Source organism: Saimiri boliviensis, chromosome 5, assembly GCF_048565385.1.
Source record: "Saimiri boliviensis isolate mSaiBol1 chromosome 5, mSaiBol1.pri, whole genome shotgun sequence".
Lineage (NCBI taxonomy): Eukaryota > Metazoa > Chordata > Mammalia > Primates > Cebidae > Saimiri > Saimiri boliviensis.
Genome location: NC_133453.1, coordinates 69,115,068 through 69,140,614, shown reverse-complemented (window position 1 = coordinate 69,140,614; position 25,547 = coordinate 69,115,068). Strand labels below are relative to the sequence as shown.

At 40.0% G+C, this 25,547-nt stretch overlaps 1 protein-coding gene across 3 annotated transcripts in view; it reads left to right on the top strand.

Annotated features, from left to right (window-relative positions):
* MYO3B (myosin IIIB) overlaps positions 1 to 25,305 on the top strand; it is a 512,276-nt gene extending 486,971 nt beyond the window's left edge. For all 3 annotated transcript variants that reach the window (XM_074399494.1, XM_074399493.1, XM_010352269.3), the window contains 3 exons: positions 22,145 to 22,251; positions 22,624 to 22,670; positions 23,494 to 25,305. In XM_074399494.1, the coding sequence (XP_074255595.1) occupies positions 22,145 to 22,251; positions 22,624 to 22,670; positions 23,494 to 23,632 (293 nt within the window). In that variant the 3' untranslated portion in view covers positions 23,633 to 25,305. The remainder of the gene's footprint in view (positions 1 to 22,144; positions 22,252 to 22,623; positions 22,671 to 23,493) is intronic.
* Positions 25,306 to 25,547: the final 242 nt, after the last annotated feature.

The window sequence follows — 25,547 nt, the reverse complement described above, 5'->3', positions numbered from 1 at the left end:
AAACTCCGTCTCAAAAAAAAAAAAAAAAAACACCACATGATTATCTCAATTGATTGCAGAGAAGGCCTTTAACAAAATTCAGCAGCCCTTTATGCTAAAAAACCCTCAATAAACTAGGTATTGACGGAACGTATCTCAAAATAATAAAAGCTATTTACAATAAACCAACAGCCAATATCATACTGAATGGGCAAAAACTGGAAGCATTCCCTTTGAAATCTGGCACTAGACAAGGATGCCCTCTCTCACCACTCCTATTCAATATAGTACTGGAAGTTCTAGCCAGAGCAATCAGGCAAGAAAAAGAAATAAAGGGTATTCAAATAGGAAAGGAGGAAATCAAATTGTCTCTATTTGCAGATGACATGATTGTATATCTAGAAGACCCCATTGTCTCAGCTCAAAATCTCCTGAAACTGATAAACAACTTCAGCAAAGTCTCAGGATACAAAATCAATGTGCAAAAGTCACAAGCATTCCTATACACCAGTAACAGACTTAAAGAGCCAAATCAAGAATGAACTGCCATTCACAATTGCTACAAAGAGAATAAAATACCTAGGAATACAACTAACAAGGAACATAAAGGACCTCTTCAAGGAGAACTACAAGCCACTGCTCAACGAAATAAGAGAGGACACAAACAGATGGAGAAACATTCCATGTTCATGGTTAGGAAGAATCAACATTGTGAAAATGGCCATACTGCCCAAAGTAATTTACAGATTCAACGCTATTCCCATCAAGCTACCAATGACCTTCTTCACAGAACTGGGAAAAAACACCTTAAACTTCATATGGAACCAAAAGAGAGACCGCATAGCCAAGTCAATTCTAAGCAAAAAGAACAAAGCAGGAGGCATCACACTACCAGACTTCAAACTATACTACAAGGCTACAGTAATCAAAACAGCATGGTACTGGTACCAAAACAGAGATATAGACCAATGGAACAGAACAGAGGTCTCAGAGGAAACACAACATATCTACAACCATCCGATCTTCAACAAACCTGACAAAAACAAGCAATGGGGAAAGGATTCCATGTTTAATAAATGGTGTTGGGAAAACTGGCTAGCCATGTGCAGAAAGCAGAAAGGACCCCTTCCTGACACCTTATACCAAAATTAACTCCAGATGGATTAAAGACTTAAACATCAGACCTAACACCATAAAAACCCTAGAAGAAAATCTAGGCAAAACCATTCAGGACATAGGCGTAGGCAAGGACTTCATGACCAAAACGCCAAAAGCAATGGCAACAAAAGCCAAAATGGACAAATGGGACCTAATCAAACTCCACAGCTTCTGCACAGCCAAAGAAACAGTCAGTAGAGTGAATCGGCAACCAACAGAATGGGAAAAATTTTTTGCAGTCTACCCATCTGACAAGGGGCTGATATCCAGAATTTACAAAGAACTAAAACAGATCTACAAGAAAAAAACAAACAAGCCCATTCAAAAATGGGCAAAGGATATGAAGAGACACTTTACAAAAGAAGATATGCGGGAGGCCAACAAACATATGAAAAAATGCTCATCATCACTGGTCATTAGAGAAATGCAAATCAAAACCACATTGAGATGCCATCTCACACCAGTTAGAATGGCAATCATTAAAAAATCTGGAGACAACAGATGCTGGAGAGGATGTGGAGAAATAGGAACACTTTTACACTGTTGGTGGGAGTGTAAATTAGCAACCATTGTGCAAGACAGTGTGGCGATTCCTCAATGACCTAAAAATAGAAATTCCATTTGACCCAGCAATCCCATTACTGGGTATATATCCAAAGGATTATAAATCATTCTACTATAAGGACACATGCACACGAATGTTCATTGCAGCACTGTTTACAATAGCAAAGACCTGGAACCAACCCAAATGCCCATCGATGATAGACTGGATAGGGAAAATATGGTACATATACACCATGGAATATTACACAGCCATCAAAAATGACGAGTTTGTGTCCTTTGTAGGGACATGGATGAACCTGGAAACCATCATTCTCAGCAAACTGACACAAGAGCAGAAAATCAAACACCGCATATTCTCACTCATAGGTGGGTGTTGAACAATGAGAACACATGGACACAGGGAGGGGAGCTCTACACACTGGGGTCTGTTGGGAAATGGGGGAGGGACGGGGGGGTGGGGAGGTGGGAAGAGATAGCATGGGGAGAAATGACAGATACAGGTGAGGGGAAGGAAGGCAGCAAACCACACTGCCATGTGTGTACCTATGCAACAATCTTGCATGTTCGTCACATGTACCCCAAAACCTAAAATGCAATAAAAAATAGCTGGGCACGGTGGCTCACGCCTGTAATCCCAGCACTTTGGGAGGCTGAGGCGGGTGGATCACGAGGTCAAGAGATCGTGACCATCCTGGTCAACGTGGTGAAACCCCGTCTCTACTAAAAATACAAAAAATTAGCTGGGCATGGTGGCACGTGCCTGTAACCCCAGCTACTCAGGAGGCTGAGGCAGGAGAATTGCCTGAACCCAGGAGGCGGATGTTGCGGTGAGCCGAGATCGCACCATTGCACTCCAGCCTGGGTAACGAGAGCGAAACTCCGTCTCAAAAAAAATAATTAATTAATTTAATTAAAATGAAAAAAAGAAATTCACTCAAAACTGCACAACTATATGGACACTAAACAACCTGCTCCTGAGTGACTACTGGAGAAATAATGAAATGAAGGCAGAAATAAAGATGTTCTTCCAAACCAATGAGAACGAAGACACAACATACCAGAATCTCTGTGACACATTTAAAGCAGTGTCTAGGGGGAAATTTATAGCACTAAACGCCCACTAGAGAAGTGAGGAAAGATATAAAATCAACACCCTAATGTCACGATGAAAAGAACTAGAGGAGCATATCAAACAAATTCAAAAGCTAGCAGAAGGCAAAAAGTAAGCTAAAAGCAGAACAGAAGGAGATAGAGACACCAAAAAAAAAAAAAAAAAAAAAAAGGCCTTCAAAAAATCAAGAAATCCAGAAGCTGGTTTTTTGAAAAGATCAACAAAATAGATAGACCACTAGCCAGACTAATAAAAAAGAGAAAATTCAAATAGATTGAATAAAAAATGATAAAGGGGATATCATCACAATCCCACAGAAATACAAATTACCATCAGAGATTACTAAAAATGCCTCATGCAAATAAACCAGTCAATCTAGAAGAAATGGATAAGTTCCTGGACACTTACACCCTCCCAAGACTAAACCAGGAAGAAGTTGAATCTTGAATAGACCAATAACAAGGTCTGAAGTTGAGGCAGCAATTAATAGCCTACTAACCAAAAAAATTATCTAGGACCAGACAGGTTCACAGCTGAATTCTACCAGAGGTACAAAGAGGAGTCTTGTATTCTTTGCAATACAAGACTGATGTAAGAGTATGTATGCACAGGAAAGTCTTAGGTACTCACGTGAGCATAGAGCTCCAGCCCTCTACCTAAGCCCCTTCTGCCTAATTGTCATTCTGCTGTAGGTTCTGCTTATTCTGAAATCCTCCAATCAAACAAGAACCAGCCCTTAACCCTTCCTGTTAGCCAATGACTTTGCCTAGTTTCCTGGCTTCCCCCTTCCCACAGGTTAGACTGCTTCCTTTATTTCTTCTGTCAATTCACCCAGAGTTGCTATGACTTTAACAACCACTATGTCCCAGGAATCCCTTCCATCAAAGCCCATTTATCTAGAATTATTCTTCTTTAAATAAAACTCCTTGGATAGTCAAAAAAAAAAAAATTCCATTCCTTTTGAAACTATTCAAAAGAATACAAAAAGAGGGAATCCTCCCTAACTCATTTTATGAGACCAACATCATCCTGATACCAAAACCTGGCAGAGATGCAACCAAAAACGAAAATTTCAGGCCAATATCCATGATGAACACTGATGCAAAAATCTGCAGTAAAATACTGGCAAACCAAAACCAACAGCACATCAAAAAGCTTATATATCATGATCAAGTCAGCTTCATCCCAGGGATGCAAGGTTGGTTCAACAAATGCAAATGTATAAATGTAATCCATCACATAAACAGAACCAAAGACATGATTATCTCAATAGATGCGGAGAAGGCCTTTGACAAAATTTAACAGCCCTTTATGCTAAAAATTTTTAATAAACTAGGTGTTGATGGATTGTATCTCAAAACAAACTAGGTGTCGATGAGCTATTTATGACAAACCCACAGCCAATATCATACTGAATGGGCAAAAACTGAAAGCATTCCTTTTGAAAACTGGCACAAGACAAGGATGCCCTCTGTCACCACCCCTATTCAACGTCGTATTGGAAGTTCTGGCTAGGGCCATCAGGCAAGAGAAAGAAATAAAGGGTATTTGATAGGAAGAGAGGACGTCAAATTGTTCCTGTTTGCAGATGACATGATTGTATATTTAGGAAACCCCATTGCCTCAGCCCAAAATCTCCTTAGGATGATAAGCAACTTCAGCAAAGTCTCGGGATACAAAATCAGTGTGCAAAAATGGCCAGCATTCCTATACATCAGTAATAGACAAATAGCCCAATCATGAGTGAACTCCCATTTCACAACTGCTACAAAGAGAATAAAATACCTAGGAGTATAACTAACAAGGGATGGGAAGGACCTCTTCAAGGAAAACTACAAACCACTGCTCAAGGAAATAAGAGAGGACACAAACAGATGGAAAAACATTCCATGCTCATGGTTAGGAAGAATCAGTATCATGAAAATGGCCATACTGCCCAAAGTAATTTATAGATTAAATGCTATCCCCATCAAGATACCAATGACTTTCTTCACAGAATTGGGGGAAAAAAAAACCACCTTAAACTTCATATGGAACCAAAAGAGAGCCTGCATAGCCAAGCCAAAAAAAAAAAAAAAATGCTAGAGGAATCATGCTAGCTGACTTCAAACTATATTTTAAGGCTACTGTAATAAAAACAGAATGGTACTGGTACCAAAACAGAGATATAGACCAATAGAACAGAACAGAGGCCTTATAAAGAATGCCACACAACTACAACCATCTGGTCTTTGACAAACCTGACAAAAACAAGAAATGGGGAAAGGATTCCCTATTTAATAAATGGTGTTGGGAAAATTGGCTAGCCATGTGCAGAAAGCTGAAACTGGATCCCTTCCTTACACCTTATACAAAAATTAACTCTAGATGGATTAAAGATTTAAACATGAGGCCTAACACCATAAAAACTCTAGAAGAAAACCTAGGCAATACCATTCAGGACATAGGCATGGGCAAGGACTTCATGACTAAAAGACCAAAACCAATGGCAGCAAAAGCCAAAATACACAAATGGGATCTAATTAAACTTCTGAACTTCTGCACAGCAAAAGAAACTATCAATAGAGTGAACCAGCAACTAACAGAATGGGAAAAAATTTTTGCAATCTGCCTATCTGGCAAAGGGCTAATATCCAGAGTCTACAGAGAACTTAAATTTACAAGAAAAAAAAAAAAAAAACATCAAAAAATGGGCAAAGGATATATAAACAGATATTTTTCAAAAGAAGACATTTATGCAGCCAGCTAACATGAAAAAAAGCTCACCATCACTGGTCATTAGAGAAATGCAAATCAAAACCATATTGAGATACCACCTCACTCCAGTTAGAATGGTGATCATTAAGAAATCAGGAGACAACAGATGCTGGAGAGAATGTGGAGAAACAGGAACACTTTCACACTGTTGGTGGGAGTATAAATTAATGCAACATTGTGGAAGACAATATGGCAATTCCTAAAGAAACAGAAATCCCATTTGACCCAGAAATCCCATTACTGGGTATATATCCAAAGGATTATAAATCATTCTATTATAAAGACACATGCACACATATGTTACTGCAGCACTGTTCACAATAGCAAAGACTTAGAACCATCTAAATGCCCGTCAATGATAGACTGGATAAAGAAAATGTGGCACATATACACCATGGAATACTATGCAGCCATAAAAAACGATGAGTTCGTGTCCTTTGCAGGGACATTAATGAAACTGGAAACATCATTCTCAGCAAACGAAGAACAGAAAACCAAGCACTGCATGTTCTCACTCATAAGTGGGTGTTGAACAATGAGAACACACAGACATAGGGAGGGAAACATCACACACCGGGGCCTGCAGGGTGGGGGCATTGGGGAGGGATAGCATTAGAAAAAATACCTAATGTAGATATAGGGCAAGGGATTCAACAAAGCACCACCAAGGCACATGTATACCAATGTAACAAACCTGCACAATCTGCACATGTACCCCAGCACTTCAAGTATAATAAATTTTAATAAAATTAAAAAATAAAGCCTGAACTATTTAATGTTCAGAAAATCAGTAATTTCCAATGTTGCAGTGTGGCTAATTGTTAAGGTCCCTAACCCCAGCCTACTCTACAGTCTTTAAGCTAGAAATTGTGCCTTAGTCCTTGCACAATGTCTTGCTTTAAAATATCCTCCATCAATGTTTATTTGAATTAGAAAGGAATCAAAGTGATTTTTTGTCCTGAGAAGAGTAACTTTTAAATTTCATACAAAGTAATACATGCACATGCTTAAAAAGAAAGCAAACACTTCAAACAATACAAAAGGAATACAGTGAAAACTACGTTCCTCCCACAAGCCCTACCCTAAGTCCCTGTTAAGTTTCTTGTGCAATTAGTATGCAAGGAAATAAATACGTACATTTTTATATTTTTATAAATCAAGCTCTGAGATTACAAAACCTAGTCACTAAAGGCATCAAAGCCACCTTAGAAGTTTACCAGCAGTTCAGACAAAATCTTTTGTGAGGCTTTAGTATGGGATTGGACCAGTAGGCTTTAAGTTTGGATATTTTTAGCAAACAATTTCTTTAAAGAATCCTCCCATAGTCATTTCCAGGAATGCTATAACTGATCAGGGCTAGGTTTTCATTACTCAAGGGTCATGTTTATGTAGTCACACTTATATCCTAAGAAAGCCAAAAGTCTCCATGAGAACAGTTAAGAAATGTCAAAATCAGAGTGAGGCCAACTACAGAACTTAAGGATAGGATTCATCCATGCCCACAGTGTTCTGTCTCTGGGACTTGTTTGTCTGTCTTTAAACAAGCTCTATTCTGTGTAATTGGACCTCTAATTAATACACTGTCTCGGACAGACTGGCCAGTTATGGGGCTAAACTGTCAAAAGTTTAGGATTGGATGATTTAAAATGATCCAGATTCAGTGCTCAGAATCTTGTATTTCCGCTAGGCTGCTAGCCAGCTTGATTAGCACCCCCCCACAAACCATGCCAACTTCCTGGATCAGCAGTCAGTATCACCTGACTCACCCTCTCTGGTGAGGCTGTATCTAAGCTACAGTGTCCTATATCTTCCCTGTTACTTTTGCCCCATCCCAGGCATCTATAAACTGGCCAAAAGCTTCATGAGGGTAATTTTAGCAGAGGGTAAAATTATCAGAAAAGTACCATCACCATTTAAAAACAAATATACCCTGAGTCCTTTTTCTTATACTAGCTCTTTTGATATCAGAACTCAGGGTATACTGAAGACTAACGTTGAAAAATACACAAGAGGCTGGGCACAGCGGCTCATGCCTGTAATCCTAGCACTTTGGGAGGCTTAGGTGGGTTGATTGTCTGAGCTCAGAAGTTTGAGACCAGCCTGGGCAACACGGTGAAACCCCATCTCTACTAAAATCAAACAATTAGCTGGGCCTGATGGCACACACCTGTAATCCCAGCTACTCAGGAGGCTAAGACTGAACCTGGGAGGCAGAGGTGGCAGTGAGCCGAGATCGCACCACTGCACTCCAGCCTGGGCAGCAGAGGGAGACTCCATCTCAAAAAAACAAAACCAAAAAACCCACACAAGAATGAATTTGAGTGCAGTTCCTCTTATGAACTCAGCTATAGTATTTATGATCCTCACAATGAGATTAGAAGCTTTGTAATATCTCTTAGCGACCACTTTATAGGGCATCTCTGTTTTCTAATCTGTGATCAAAAGAAATAAAATCCTGTATTTTAAACATGTTTGCTTTTTTACATATTTATAGTTAAGGGGAAGGAGGAGGGCATATCCAAAGGTCTAAAAAAGAGAAAGAGAAAAGGAATTTAAGCAACAATGTAAACCAAGTTGGTAACCAAGTATAGGCAATATCTGACACCTCTGACTGCCATTTCCTTGTACAAATTGCCTTAGAAAGTGAGCCCAGGCTTACTTTAAAATTTTTTAAATTGTGTCAAAAATTACAACTTAGACGATCAACTTGAACATAGGTTAAGTAAAGCTGTCTTTTTTTTTTCCTTTTTAGTCACAGATTGTATTGTGGTGCATGGAATACAATTAATGCATTATTAGATAGGAGCCCTGCCCCATACCTTAGATTTGACATATTCCAGTTACCTCATTATGAAGCATGTGTGTTACAATCTCCAGCCACTACCAAAGTATAAGAGTTTGTTGGTCTTGGTACACTTGGTCTTGGGCTGGTCCCAACCCAGTTGCCAATCATTGGTTCATCATGGCCAGAAACAGGCCTGGAAATGTGGCTGCCTGGCCCTACTCTCAAAAACAGACCACTCTGAAAATAACCTAACTTCCAGGGAAGGAACCATGTTGGAAATAACATAACTGTTTGTGTTTGCATGTCCAAGAAAAGGTCTCCATGAAGGTTTTTCTTGTTTTGTTTTATTTTTTTAAGTCCAGCTTTGCCAGCCTCTTTCCTTCCAGATGGTGCTTGGAGCCAAGCCTGTCAGAGACCCTTAGTCTCCTGCTGCCTTTTAATGCCAGTCGTTGATTGCTAATGACCCCTGGCTGGACTGGCTTCTCAACCCATTTAACCCCTCTCTGCTGGGTCCTCATCTCATGCAAGATGAGAGGCCGTGAGAGCTGAAAGGTGCCAAGTCAGCCAGAGCCTCCCACCCTTTCAGAGCTGGTGGCGCGTTTCCCGGTGCCATCACGGATGTCCAAGATCATTCCAGTGGAGAGCTCATGTTAATACGATTTTCTCTATATTGTCAGATAAATGCTGCCAGGTTTCTGATTTTTAATATTTTATTTGACTAAACTAAGACAACCAAGTCCCTGAAAGAATATTTCCTTGAGGGGTCAGGAGCTGAGGACCACTGATATGAGCCTCCAGGAATATGTTCATTTGGAAACTTAAAATTATATTGTACTGGTGAAATTATCTTTTAGTTTGGTCAAACCTCACGGCCAGAGCACTTGCTTATGCGTGTGTGTTTATGTGTGTGCAGGCAAAAATTAATTTCCTTGTCAAGGCTGAAATATCACTGGTATAACACAGGAGATACCCATTTTTCAGCTATGCTAGCAACAGCTATAACCTTTTACTTTGGTTATGCTTTGTTTTTTATGACATATAGGAAGGTGCTTATAGCTACATTAATCAGGTCACTCAAGGCATAGGGTTTGTGTGGTTTTTTGGTTTTTGTTTTGAGATGGAGTCTCACTCTGCTGCCCAGGCTGGAGTGCAGTGGCACTATCTTGGCTCACTGCAACTTCCACCTCCCAGGTTCAAGCGATTGATTCTCCTGCCTCACCCTCCTCAGTAGCTGGGATTACAGGTGTACACCACCACGCCTGGCTAATTTGTTCTATTTTTAGTAGAGACAGGGTTTTTGCTTGTTGAACAGGCTAGTGTCAAACTCCTGGCCTCAAGTGATCCACCCACCTCGGCCTCCCAAAGTGTTGGGATTACAGGCATGAGCCACTGAACAGCCTGATTTAAAAGGGGGAGATTTAAAAGGGGGATTTAAAAGGGGGAGAAAAAAAAAGCTGATAATGGCAATTTGTTGAGAAATCTTGAGTCCAGTGGAGAAACTCAGATCTCTTGCAACCTCCTCAGGACAGGGAGGGTATGAGAAGTCATCATTGTATGCATTGTTTCCGTAACAGCCTTTTACTAATCTCAAATTAGATTGTAAAACAAGGCAAAGAAATTTAGTAGTTCTGACCTGAAGAACTGAAATTTGAACTCTTGATTGGAGCAGAGAACTGAAAGCTTTGTGCTACCCTACTTATATAAATGTCTCAATGTTTACTGGATAGTTGGACCAAATTGATTTTAAAATGTACTTAAGAAATTTGTTCCAAAATTCAGCACGTTAGGAAAATAACCAAAACATAACTTTCTATTCAACTTTGCATCTCTCAGATACTTACTATTTTCTTGGCTTTTTTGGAGATTAAGACTGAAAGAATAACCGAATTTCTCACCACTAAGAACTTCATTGATTTCATTTTTACATCTTATTAATTAGATGCAAAATAAAAATTCTATGTGTGATTTTATTGTGGTCTACTATTCACATTCTTTTCTGTTTCTGCTGAATCTCTCTGTCACACACACACACCCCCCTACCTGCCAGACATTTGTAGATATTACCTCCCCTAAACCGCGTCACTCATACTAATGACTGCCCTATGTGTGAAAATGTTTTATAATTTATGGACCTGGGTGGGTATTTTGTACAGCTGTGCAATATTAATCTATATACTGCAGGTTTTGCCCACATCTGGACAAAGGCTGCGTAGGTGAGGTTTTAATGTTGTCTTTTAGCCCATCAGTAACCAAATGACCCAGAAAGTGGTTCAGAGGAACCTGCTTTGTGCAGCATTGCTCTTTGAATAAATGAATCATGTTAGAATGAAATTCTGGTGTATTTATGGAGAACTTTTTCCTTTGAAGCCTAAATGCATTTTGATTGGTCATCTTTAAATTCCAAGCTGAGAAGCCAAAGCATTTATGTCAGTTTCACGGATGAGGCCCCAAGAGGTTAAGTGGCGATTACTCTGGAGTTACAGCATCTTAAAGTTGGAAAGGACTTTAAAGGGCCTCTGGGCTAATGGCTCTTAGCCTTTTCCTGCCTTCACACTGGCTTCAGGCAACAGATTCCCCTCAGGCATGTCTCACTGCACACAGATGTTCAACACTGGGAAAGAATGTGACTCCAAGAAGAGCGGCTCGGAAGCTTCAGGTCAGAACATGTGTAATATGCCACACCAATGCCCTCTATTAAAAACTACTGCCTCTGTCCAACCCTTTCTTTGTCATTTTACACATAAAGCACGGCAGCAGAGGGGTAAGGTATTCACTTAAGGTCACATACCAATATGTGTCAGAACTTGAACTGTGTATGCCTGGGTCTTCTGATTCCCCCATGCCCAGTGCTGGCTTCACTACAGCTGACCAGCCCCTTGCTCACTCACAGTAGAACTGGAACCCGGTCCTCAACTTAAAGAGTGAGGCAGAGCTAGGGACGAGTGCCCCAGGGACCCTGCTGCAGGGAATCAAAGACCCACTCATAATTAGTTTAGTAAAACCAGCACTATCTGGTGTCCCATATCCGCAAGCACTTAAAATGTTGTTCCAATCTTCAAAGAAATTCTTTCATTCCATTTTTATCTGCTTCTACCCAGAACATTGTTTCCCAGCTCCCTGGTAGTTCACTAGGTGATTTGCATCTCATTAGAAGCTCCAGAAATGACATCTTCCAGACTGCTGCCTGGCATTGTGGGTCCACTAAGCATCAGATCTAGGTCTTGGATTTTTCAGGTTAACACTTTTTTAAAAACTGAGTTAATGCTGTTTTCCCACTGGGTGCAGTTTGGGTGGCCATTTTTGCCTTAATTCCTGCTCCCATGCTGGGTTGAAGTCAGGGAACTGCTGCTATTGTCAAAGAGGTACTGCCACTGTCAAAGATGAAGTCAGTCATCTCCACGAGAAAGCATGTGGTGGATGAGAATATGGTGGGGCCTCAGAATAAAGGAGTTTAAAGACTCCTAAAAATAGAAAGATGCTGCATGATGCAGATACTCTGAGCAATACGCAAAGCAAACCCACAGCACACCATTGCTGAAGCTGTGCAACTGATTCTAGACGTTTGCCTTTTCAATATTTTCCCTGGATCCAACCCTCCTGAGACCGCAGGGTTTTTGCCCTACATTTATATTTTGCTTTAAAAAGAGCCTCCCTAGGTCAGAATGGGTTTTTGGCTTTGTCATTTCTTCATACCACAATCTCCAGAAGAGCACTGAACAGCCCTGTACCTCTGGAAACCAGAGAGAGTATTTCCATGGTCAGCAAAATTGTTCTCTTGGAGTAAGAGAAATGATTTTCCCTGTGTCCAGGGAAATAAGGAGCCCTCATGTCTGCTTTGGGCTCAAGCCATTTGATGCAACTTCTAGCACAAAGCAAATGCCTGATGGTGCCTAGAGCTTCCCCCATCCGGAAGTCCTTTCGTCCAGTTAAAACTTCCCTGAGCCTATACCAGCTTTTCAAAATGGCAGATAGCTACTCTGCAAAATTGATCTAACCTCTTAGGAAAGGCTTAAAAATCCATGGTTTTTCCAGCCCTATCTACAAATTAAAATCATTGGGAAAGAGGAGGAAGTTTGTTTTAAACAGTAAAGACACCAGAGCCCTACCCCTGACCAATTAGGATCTCCAGGGGTGAGGTCATGGCATCTGTATTTTTAAAAAGCCTTTCAGATTATTCTAATATGCATCCAGGGAGGAGAACCACTCCAGTACAACAAGAAATACAACAGCCCCTTCGCAGCACGTGCTAATGCCTCTGGCACCATGTTTTATTTTTTCATATATTATCTGTCATTCTCACTACAACCCTACAAGGAAGGGGTCATCACTCCCAAGTTTAGGCCTCTTAGTAGTGCTGAGGAGGTTGTCATACTCCAGTTTTTCTGGCCTCAGATTTCCACCCTAACACATGTTTCTCAAAGTGTGGGACAAGGGCCACTGGTGGTCACCAAGTTGATATTTGATGCCGTGTGGATGTGACATTAAATAACATAATTACTCTTTTCTCCATTCTCAATTACAATCCTTCAGATTACTTTAAGGAGAAAGCCTTAGTTGTGCTAGTATGTCTTAAATTCCTCTCACATTTACTCATCTCTCTTTTTAACAAACCTTTTAAGAAACCCAGAACCTTCTATAGGAAATGGAACGTAGCATAAGGGTGATAACACTGTTTCATTTGCATTGTATTTACTATATCGTTCACTTCTATTTATGGCAAATGACACTGGTTTTCCATTTACAGTGGTGAATAAAGATCCAGTTTTAAATAAATGTATTTAAGGAAAAATAATCGGTTGAATTTAAAAAATAGTACAGGTTGCCGGGCGCGGTGGCTCAAGCCTGTAATCCCAGCACTTTGGGAGGCTGAGGCGGGTGGATCACGAGGTCAAGAGATCGAGATCATCCTGGTCAACATGGTGAAACCCCGTCTCTACTAAAAATACAAAAAAATTAGCTGGGCATGGTGGCGTGTGCCTGTAATCCCAGCTACTCAGGAGGCTGAGGCAGGAAAATTGCCTGAACCCAGGAAGCGGAGGTTGCGGTGAGCCGAGATCGTGCCATTGCACTCCAGCCTGGATAACAAGAGCAAAACTCCGTCTCAAAAAAATAAATAAAAAAAATAAATAGTACAGGTGAATATAGTAAAACATGCCTAAGAGGTAGATATATGACAGAAGTTTGAGAAATATTCCCCTACAACATGCTAATTTTGAAAATAGGCACACCCACACCTGTTAGCCAAGGGGACTGCTCATCTACCTCCTACTCCAGCAGACTGGCAACAACCTGTTCCGTCCGTTTTTCATCCACCCAGGACCTGTGAGCTTTGCTGCTGTTTCCAACTGAAGAATTCTGAATCACAAATGGCTAACAAACTGGGAGGGTAGGAACATTCACTCTTTTCAAATAATGTTTCAAAAGGAACATTCACCCTTTTCAAATAATCAATGACATGCAAATAGAAACATAAATGAGGTATCATCTTTGCACCTCTTAAATTGTCAGACTTTTTCTTCAAGAACTGTCTCATGCTAGTGAAGGCCCGCTTATGTGGGGGATCTCGGTGCAGGTGGCAGCAGTGCATTTTGCTGCACACTTTTGGGATGGCAATCGAAAAAGAAACAAATCATAAGTTTTAGAAATATGCATACCTTTGGCCAATAATTCTTCTTTTGGAAATTTATCCTAAGGAATAATGAGCATTTGTCAAAGATCAGACTATGAGAATGTTCCTCAAATCACTGTTATTATAGAAAAACATTGGAAACAATTCATACGCCCAAAATAGGAAATTATATAATGTCATGATTCATCCATAAAATGAAATACCACGCAACCATTAGAAATGATGCCATTTAAATTATCTGTGGAAGACAGATATCGCTGGAAACTTGTCTCAGCAGTTGCTACTGTTGTGGGAATGAGACTGGGTGTGGAAAAAGACAATCTTTTTACTGCTTAACTTATTTAAACATTAGGTTCACTCATTACTTTTTTAAAAAGTAACTCTAAAGGAAAGATACTATTTTAAAAGTTGCCTAACAGAATGGAAAAATATGAGTTTATTGTTAAGTGGGGGGGGGGGAAGCCATGACCCAAGTTAAATGAATGAATATATATTTTTTTTACTTAAAATAAATACATATTCCTAGAAAGATACTGAAAGGACAGTAATAAAAAAATACTAAGGAACTTTGTTTTTATAGGCTAATATCATCTCCCTCTTTGAAACACCTCTGGACAGATTCCCCAGAAGTATCCCAGGATAGAACACATCCTCTTCCTAATTGGAAACCTTGACAAAAACATCCCAATTGACGGTCTGAGAACCAAACAGGCCACATAGATGGAAGAGAGCTTAAAGAGAACGGTGAATAGTCAGTATTCATTCATTCATTCATTCATCATTTGTTGAGAGTGTGCCGGGCCCTGAACTATTGGTTTCAGGGGAAGTTATTGCCACTGTAAGTAGAAAATTCCACATAGACAACTTATAACTTCAGCATCTTCCAGAAGGCAGTAATTTAACTCAGGGATGTTTTCTTTGTAGCAGTTTTGCAATTTTGAAGAAGATTGTTTATGACATAACATGGCAAGTGGGAAAATTTGTAGCTTTCCTTTCATCTTAAAAAGCAGGATCTGAATTACATGCACCCCAGGAGAAAATCTCTCTTTCTGGTTGTGTGTGTCTGTGCTTTACAAAAGATTCCTTAGTTTCTCCTGAAGTTAGACTTGGTGAAGTGAAAACTTAAGAAAATGTCTCAGCAAAAATACAAGCATCATAATAGAGGCCATGGTCTAGGCCCTGGGATTTTGAATCAAGAATCTTGAGTTATACTTTAGGGGCCTAAGCTGCTTGGGCCTCAGACCTCTCAGATATAAAAGCAAGGAGCCAGACCACAGAGAATTCTCCTTCATGACATGACTAAATTTGGAAATCTGAGCTGCCAGAGCATAATTCCCCATCTCCAATAACCTGAGGATCTGTTAGGCTCTGAGCATCCCTAAAATAGTCCATGTCTCAAGGCATATTAGAGACAAATGGATTACAATACTTTTTTTTTTTTTTTTTTTTTTTTTTTTTTTTGCTGTTGCCCACGCTAGAGTGCAGTGGCACAATCTTGGCTCACTGCAACCTCCACCTCTGAGGTTCAAGTGATTCTCCTGCCTCAGCCTCTTCCCAAGTAGTTCGAACTACAGGCACTTGCCACCAAGGCTGGCTAATTTTTGTATTTTTAGTAGAGATTGGGTTTCACCATATTGGTCAGGCTGGTCTTGAACTCCTGACCTCTTGATTTACCCACCTCGGCCTCCCAAAGTGCTGAGATTACAGGCATGAGCCACGACGCCCAGCCACATTTCTTCATTTTTAAGGTGATGTAGATTATTGGTAGACTTTCTGGAGATATGGTTCTTATTGGGAAGGAAAGATTAAATATGGTCAAGTACAGTGGTTCTTAACCCTGACTACACATTAGAACCACCTAAAGAGATTTAAAAAAAAATTCAATGTCCAGTATTTTAAAAGTTGAACTGGTATTATGTAAAAAAAATAAAAATACTCTCAGTTGGACATTGAAAAACCTGAATTCTCATTTGGGCTTTGCCTTTAACTGTGTAATCTCTTAATCTCACTATGCCTCTGTTATCTCTTTAGGGTTATTTGTCCTTCCCAAAATGAGATGAAGTGAATAAAAAGTACTTTGCAAAACAAGGGTTGCTATATAAAAATGAAATGGTAAGGGGACAGGTTCTGTCTTCAGAAGCTATTTCATGGGAGTATCCATGGAGTACCGTGCTCATGGTCAACCCTCACTGAGGAGAAAGATTGTCTAGCTGACATCTGGGTTACTGTCACCTCTGAATGCCCCGAGAACCTTGGTCAGAGGAGTGACACACCTCCCTTTATGCACAGAGTTGGCAGAGCTCTGTAAATTAATTGCACAACTCTAATCCTATTTAAATGCCCCAGGGGTATAGCTTATAACGTCATATAGGATTTGCCATCTGTAAATCTAGAACACTGAACACTCTGTTTGCTTCAAGGGGATGTTTCATTTGGCCAGTGAACCTGAGAATGCCTCATCCACAAAATGGCAAGCAGATCAGCAATCACGCTGCTCAGAAAGTATCCATGCCTGATGAGGGCCCACAGGAGGGTGCCAGGGACTATAGCTCTCTCAGGATATTCTCTTTCTGTCTTCCCAGGATCCCTGTGCATTGCCTGCCCATTCCTCAGGAGCCAAGAACCCATTCTGTCCCACCAAGCTGGGGGATACATGGGCTGCAGGCCCCATCCTGCCCTTCCTTACAGTTGTCCTTTCCTTCCTTCCATCTTGCTAGGAAATTTACCAGAACGCAGCAGATGATGAAAATTGAAACATTAAGTTTTAGAGGACAGGGTAGGAGGGGGCATTTGCAGCTAAAATAGCTGCAACTCAGGAAGTCAAATGGAGTAGAAGACATTTTCTTCTTCATCTCTGAAACTTGGAAGAAGACATGCCTCATTTGTGACTTAAACCTGTGCATGAATTAGGACTGCCAGATTGAACAAATAAAAATGCAGTACACTCAGCTAGATGTGAATCTCAGATAAATAACCAATCATTTTTTAATATAAATAAGTCTTGAATACTTCATGAGTGTAATAAAAAATTATTGGTCGTTGATCTGAAATTCAAATCTAACTGTGTCCTGCATTTTATCTGGCAACTCTAGCTTGGATATACCTGCATGTTAAATAAAGGAAAAGAAAAATTAAATTTACAAACCAATTATTTAAAAGTTATGTGACGGATTGACTGAATTCAGCTATTTCTGTCTCACCAAGGGCTTGGGCACGTGTGCAGCCACAGTGTGATAGTTTGGGATTAGGAATTAAGGAATATGCATTTGCCAGTGCTCCTGAAATGCTATCCAGATTTCTTCCATTTTCTGACAGATTTAGCTCCAGTTTATTATGAAATTCTATAACAATTCAGAAGATGTGTCCAAGGTCTCAGATACGAAATCAGAAGGTACAGGGTGGGGGTTTGGGGGCAGATACAAAGATTCTTGAAAAGGAAAGAGACCTATGTTAAATGCAAACTGGTATTCATAATGTAATATACCCTTTAATGCACAGTAAGGAGGTAGTCACCAATGTATGACAAAGTGGAGAGTTTGGTTTGGCTCACAGGCATCTATGTAAGGTAGAAATAGGCCACTTTCAGAATATGAGCATTATGATTCTCAAAGTAAAAACTGACATTCTAATATAAATATTCAGGCCAGGCATGATGGCTCACACCTGGTAATCCCAGCACTTTGGGAGGCCAAGGTGGGTGGATTGCTTGAGGTCAGCGGTTTAAGACCAGCCTGGCCAACATGATAAAATCCCATCTCTACTAAAAATACAAAAAAATTAGCTGGGCACAATGGTGGGCACCTGTAATCCTAGCTACTCAGGAGGCTGAGGCAGAAGAATCGCTTGAACCCAAGTGGTGGAGGTTGCAGTGAGTCGAGATCAAGCCACTGCACTCCAGGCTGGGTGACAGAGCAAGACTCCATTTCAAAAAAAAAAAAAAAGTGAATGTTCAAATTTGAGTTGCCCAGTTTCTCTACATAAACTAATCAAATTAACTAGGTAACTATCTGATAACCATATGGTTTTATATCTTAATGCAAAGTGGCTGGCCCAAAAGCCAGAAGACCAAGTTCAAGTTTTCACTCTGCCACTTACAAATTTAGCCTCTTTTGTTGATAATTTCCTCATCTATGGAAAGAACTAAAAGTTTTGACACTATGTGCCTCACTGATTTTTTAATATTTAAATTTTCAAGAGAAAGATCATGATAAACTTCTCAATGCATGTACATGCACAATGTGCTGTATGTTATTTTGTATTTTACTTCTTTTTCCAAGTTTTGAATTTTCTTCTGTCAGCATCATACACATTTATTACTGCTTTGTCAAGTGACTCAATATGAAACAATTTTTATATCTGAGTATGTATCATGTTTCTAGCTTTCTTGTGCTATAAAAAGCATTATTATGTCTGTCTTTATACAAATCAGGTTTTTTTCTTTTGGTTTACTTCATTGCAATGTGTTCCTTTGAACAATTTGCTTAGTTCTGGGTTTTTTTTTTTTTTTTCTGTTTTCTTTTGTTGTTTTTTGGAGACAATGTCTCACTCTATTACCCAGGCTGGAGTACAGAGGTGTGATCTTGGCTCACTGCAGTCTCTGCCTACTGAACTCAGGGGATCCTCCTGTCTCGGTCTCCAGAGTAGATCAGAAGATAGGTGCATGCCAACATGCCCAGCTAATTTTTTGTATTTTTTTGTAGAGATGGGGCTTTGCCATGTTGCCTGGGCTGGTCTCGAACTCCTGAGCTCAAGCAATTCACCCACCTTGGCCCCCCAAACTACTGGGAGCCCTGCCAGCTCTATTTATTTATTGCCAAGTTACACTTTAGGAGGTGGGGAACCTGTGGATTCTCCTGTTTCTCTGGGCCTCTCACACATTGTCTTCTGACCTTTAGGTGTATGCTAATTAATAGAAAAGCAGTAGGAATTGCTAAATTGAAGCTGTTTGTCAGAATAGTTCAACATTTTTCAGTACCTTTTTTTCTAACTGTATTTCTCTGTCTCTTGCCTCAGCCTTTCTACATTATGGATGTAACTTTGATGGGTACATATCTTTTAATTGTTTTTATCTTTCTGTTGCACTTCCTTTCATCTTAGTTTTGTTACTGTCCATCATATGGAATGTTTTACTTTATATAATTAAACCCATGCATGTCACTAACCTCTTCTTACACAGCCGAGATAGTCTATTTCATTTCTCTCTAAAGTTTTTTGGAGAATGTTTAAAATGCTCAACCATGTAACTCATCTACAATTTATCGTGGCCTGTGAGAATCAAGAAATATATTGAGAAAAGTAGAGGATATAGAATTTTAAAAACTAAACGATTTGACCCCAACAGCACTAGCTTAAACAGCCTTAAATAAGTTACTTAATGTCTTAAGACAGTGTCCTCTACTAGATTGAAAACAGGGACTTTCTTATTTCTCTCTGTATTTTCCACAAAATTCTGCAAAGTACCCTGTATATAGGATGTTACAATGTCTGTATTTAAGTCATATTTTTGCATATTGCTATTAAATTATTCCAAAAGCATTTATTAAATAATGATTTATTTCCCAATTATTTATTTGGTTGCTTACAATGGATCATGGTATCAGTGACACTCAGATTTGTTCTAATGGCAAAGCACCTGGAAGTTGCAGCATTCTTTGCAGAACATTGTGACATACGGAGAAATTAACCTAAAATAACTAAAATTAAAATTTGATGTTACATCAGATAACCAGCTTATACCAGATTCTAGGAGAGTGTAGATACCATTAGATTAGACACCAACAGTTGTTTTGAAGTAATGGGAGAAATATTAAAATTTAAAACATTCTATCCAATAACTTGATCCCTTATAAGAATCAGGAAAAGAATAAAAGCTGATGAAACAGCAAGTTCCTCAAGAACAAAAGTTGAAAATCATACCGTCTATTAAGCATTATCAGTTGAGACAATATAAATAAAAATGTCTGATAAAATGTAAACACTGTGTAAATACGAAGTCCAGCCTAACTAGGCTGAACTCTAGCTGAACCCAAAAACTTCTTAAGATCAGTCTTTTGAGCAGGATGGAATTCCTGCCGTCTTAGAAAGTCTAAGAGAGAGTGGATGTCAGACCTCCAGACCATGCTTCATGCCAGCAGCCTGACTTCTGGACACTTCTGTTCATTCATCTACAAATCAGAAAGGAGATGACACACAAGGGCCTCACAGCTTCACAGTCTACCATATTGCAGAGTATGGACTTCACAAAGCAAACGGGGAGGAGTTATGCTGGAGCCGTCAGAAAGAACTGCTGTATTCTTTGTGTTCACAGGACCTTACCAGCACAACAGGCTAGAGTCCTGTGCTCTGCACAGTGTTCATGAAAAGGTGGATGAGGATGTCTTTTAAGGCTGTTGGAACCCTTTGCAAGCAACATCAATTTTGCTATGCTAATTAATATTTTTTCATTGAGGCCGGGCATGGTGGCTCACACCTGTAATCCCAGCACTTTGGGAGGCCAAGGTGGGTAGATCACTTGAGGTCAGGAGTTTGAGACCAGCCTGGTGAACATGGTAAAACCCCATCTCTACCAAAAACTTAAGTTTGCTGAGCGTGATGATGCACACCTGTAATCCCAGCTACTTGGGAGGCTGAGGCAGGAGAACAGCTTGAACCTGGGAGGCTGATGGAGAGGAATAGCTTGAACCTAGGAGGCAGAAGTTGCAGTGAGCAGAGATGGCACCACTGCACTCCAGCCTGGGCAACAGCAAGACTGTCTCAACAAATAAAAAAGGACAATAGGCTATAGTGTTAAAAAAACAAAAAAACAAAAAAAAAACACCTATTGGAACAAGAAGAAAGAACTCTAGGGTTGGTATCCACCCTGCCACTTGATCTAAGGTAAGTCATTCAATTTCATGGGCCTTAGTTTCCCTTCTTCAAAAAAAAATAGGTATTTAGAATGGATGGTTCTGATTGTCTCAAAAAAAAAAAAAAAAAAAAAAAAAAAAAGACTGAGTCTCGCTCTGTCACCCAGGCTGGAGAACAGTGGTGTGATCTTGGCTCACTGCAAACTCTGTCTCTGGAGTTCAAGCGATTCTCCTGCTTCAGCCTCCTGAGAAGCTGGGACTACAGGCACACACCACCATGCCCAGCTAATTCTTGTATTTTTAGTGGAGACTGGGTTTCACCATGTTGGCCAGGCTGGGTTCTGATAGTCTTGTCCAAATATAGGTATGTCCCAATTCAAGAAAAATCAAGATACAGAACTTTATACTTAGGGAACAGATATCTTGCTATCTTGCTAAGTCACTCTAAAAAATTCCTCCAGAGTTTATGATAAACACTCTGTCCTCCAGGATATTGATAGCTTTTCTCTAGACAACAACATTCATGGACAGCATTCTATGACAGGTGTGTGTGTGTTGCCAAAAAATCAGACCTGCTGAATCCTGATTCAGATATAGAGCCAAAGGACAGTAGATCCATAGAATCATTTGCTTGGAAGGGAAATGAATGATGACTTCTTCTGACTCATGGTTTCTTAATCTCTAGTGTACTCTTGGTCCAGGGTTCTGAAATCAGGACTAACAGGGAGACACTGCTTCATGTAATGGTGCAATCATCCTTTCCCCTTCTCTTTTACACCACCTCCAGAGACTGCATGGATCAGTGGTATTGTTCAAAGCATTTCAGTACATTTTAGATCAAGCCATTTCCCCTACCCCAAAAATGTATCCCACCAAAAGGTTTGTTTCTCATCTCCCCAAGAGTATGTGTGCTCCAGATGCTTTTGAACTCTCACTGCAGGATGTGCTGCAAACAATCCCAGATTGCTTTGGTCGTCCTAACTTAGTCATCACGCTAAGGGCACCCCACTCTATAAACGCTGACCGCCAACTTATACTTCACCAGTGTGGAAACACCAACTTGCTTTCTGTCAGTCCGGACCGCTGATTCACATCAGAAAGCTGAATGCACAATTACAGACAGTGGCCCTGGTTTACACTTAGCAATCGGTGCATACATTTTAGGATGCGATTTCTCCTAATATTAGCAAAGCTTTTAATGTGCCCATTGAAATAGGACACAGTTTCTACTAAGTGCATACGTGAAGAGCCTTTTTTCCCTTAATTTTCTCAACACCTGAGACAGTTTACAGCAAAGTTTTGCTACCCTTTTTCAGGTTCAGAAAATGGTCTCGCACAGAAGCAACGAACACCTCGCCGACGCTATCAGCAGCCCAAAATGTTGAGCAGCCCTGAGGACACCATGTACTATAACCAGTTAAATGTGAGTTCAAAGTGGCCATAAAGAGGTTTCACTGGCTTTGTTTCCAGTTAATAATTCTGTTATTACTACCTGTTCCCACCCCTGCAGCCCCACCCCCACTCCCATGCTCTCGTCTTGAACATGTGCTTAGGCTCTTTATCTGTTGCTTTCATGTCAGGATGTCTGCCTTCACGGTGAATAATTGATGCGGTTTATCAAAGACGAGCAAGATGCATGCTTCATCAGGCTCACTTGAGCCCTTTGATCAAAAAAATTATGCTGTGACTTCTGATATTATCAGCATCTGCTTGCATTCAACACAAAATCACTTTGAATTAAAAATTAACGACTTGCTGCTTTGCTTTGACTGTGTGTTCTTGGCCCTCTCCACAGGGAACTCTAGAATATCAAGGGAGCAAGAGGAAGCCAAGAAAACTTGGGTAAATATCTGTCTTCTTAGTTCTAAGCAACTGTAAACAGAAGGGGTCCTTTGTGATATTACAGAAAATGCAAAACTTTCCAGAGAGGCTTCTAAAAATATGCATTCCAGATATTGCCACTCTTATTGACACTCGAAACTACTTTTCACAGTATCAAGTATACGAAAATCTATTCTGTCCAAAAAGGTTGAAATTGTCACCTAAGGGCAAATGTTATTTTTTACAAGTATTCCAGGTAATTGTATTTTCTTCATAATTAGAGACATATAGTGGGTTATATAAAACTCTCCTTCCACAAATAAGAGCACTCTATGAAGTACAAATAGGCCACTTCCTCCGCATTATCCTACCCCGGGCCTTAAAACATGTACAAAGAGAAATGTGCCCCACTGATTAGACAGAGGATAGTAAGGAGTTTGTCTTTCACTTGGTTGTTAGCATCTCAGTTGAGAATAGCAATGAAGTAAATAATTGGTACCAGTTAGAGAACTGGGGGCGGTCAGGAGGAAAACTTTCTCATCTAGAGGAAACCAGTTGGAGACTGAGAGTTCAATCCCACAAATCAAGTTGCAATATGACCACAACTTCCAGACACCACAAAACTGGACCCATTACCAGCACATGACCCAAAGGTGAAGGGCTTCGTGGATCAGACCCCGGTACCTCTGTACTGGGAAACCCTGAGCTTCCTAAGCTGTCCTTCCCCTCCAGTGTTGCGACTCAACCCTGTTTCAGCTACTCACACAACTTTAGCTGCTCCAGTGATGATTGTGACATTTGTTTTCTCTTTTGTTGAAAATCCTTTTTGTTGTTGTTGTTGCAGCCAAATCAAAGTACTTGATGGGGAAGATGAATATTACAAATCTCTGTCACCAGTGGACTGTATCCCTGAGGAGAACAACTCAGCCCGCCCTTCCTTTTTCTCTTCATCCTCAAAAGGAGATTCTTTTGCTCAACATTGAATTGTACTTCCTAGCCCCAAATCTGTCCAAAGCAGAAACACTCGTGATAATTGACTGTCATTGCATAAGAAAGCACTGACATGGGGTCAGCTTCTTTAGACATGCAATGCATGCCTGAGCCTTACTGAACAACTTGCAGATTCCGAAACGTCTTATCCTATCTCTACCACTCTCCCACATCTGTTGTGCAGCCTGAGCTGGGTGCTCCCTTCCTTTCCCATCCCGTGGGTCTCTGTGGGACACTGAGAACATCTCTACAATGGTATAAACAGTCACTGATGCCCCCACTGTCTAGGAAGATCACAGTCTCACCACAGTCTCATCATGGACCCTGGTAATATTTCTTGATTTTTCCTATCAAGTTACTTTTCAATCCACTCAGAAGCTGTTCCTGTAGAGATCCAGGAGTCCCTTTCCTGCGCTCTTCTCCACCCTCTCACCCTTGCTGGGCTTTTCTATCACTCCCGCCTCCCCCAGGGTCAGGGCTCCACTGCTGAGTGCCCAATCCTGGAAGATCAGCCCCAAGAGCTCCTAGGACAGGATAATTGCCTGTGTTTAGGCAGAGGCACCTAAATCTTTCAGATTCTTTCTACAAGGCAAATAACCCCTCTCTTGCTAATTATTATGCTGAGAAAGCCCTTGCCTCTTTATTTCACCTTGCCAAGACACCCACACTACTTTAATAGTGAAAAGAAAGGAGAGAGAGGGAAAGTCCAGGTCACTTTATGTTGTAACTCTCCATTCACTGGTCAAACAACTCCACGAGGCTATTAGTGACTGCAGTGGAAGGACCCGATCTTGTTCACCTTTGTGTACACCACACCTAGCACAGTGCTTGACAGAGGGGACCATCTAGTGAATGAAGAACAGGTGGAGAGACTTAACTAAGTTACCCAAGCGTCTCTGACAGTAATGTGACTTTCAATTGTATGTTACATATGACTAATCACTTTTTGTACACTATAAACTCGGCTTTTTCACTCAAGTTTGAGCTAAGTATTGTAATGATAGATATTATAATATTCAATATGAATCAATATGACAAACTGTTTTGAGCACCTGCTTTATGTAAAACAACATGACAAATTGCTGTGTGATGCAAACAAAAACAAAGCAGCTCTGTAAGACCCTTTCTCTAGAACAGATGTTCTGAATATTTTTCTTACACTAAAATATGCGGTAGATAGTATGCAAGAAAATACCTAAATTTTGAGAAAAATTACCTTGAAGAAAATCTTATCAGAGCTTTGAAATGGAGTGTATTAATAGGCATCTTATGAAGATAAATAATGAAATGAGGCATTTAAGGATCTCAGAAATTATAATTTTAGAAGTCAAAAAAATAAATATAGCCAATATTTCAATAGCTGAACTTCGCTCAAAAGGTAATGTTTATAAGTAAGCAGAGCTGAAGAAATGCAGATAAGTTTTATTTTATTGTTTAAAAAAGAATGCATAGAATATATAAATTTTTCATGTCACTATTAATATATGAGTGCTTTTGGAAGTTTCACTTTTATCATTGATTGTCTACTTTTGGTTTGATAATAAGAGTTGCTTTTCAAATTATTGAATGGAAATGTTCATTAACTCCCTGCTTGTCCATGTACAATGTAATTCTAAACCTGGCTTGTTTCTAATTTAAATACATCTATAAATAAAGTGAAAAAGAAAACAGAAGTAATTGTAGAATCATAATCCAGAAGCTCTGCACAGTTACGTCATGAACACAGCTGTCCTCCTAAGAGTACTTGAGAAACGACATTCACTTTTAGTCACAGCATAGAGAAGACAGACTACAGACATCATTCTTGTGCTAGTCACAGTGCCACAAACTCAAAAACCAATTTTTAAACCAAGTAGATGAGAATGGTGCAACCTGGAATCTTGTAGCTTACTACATTTATCAAAGTAA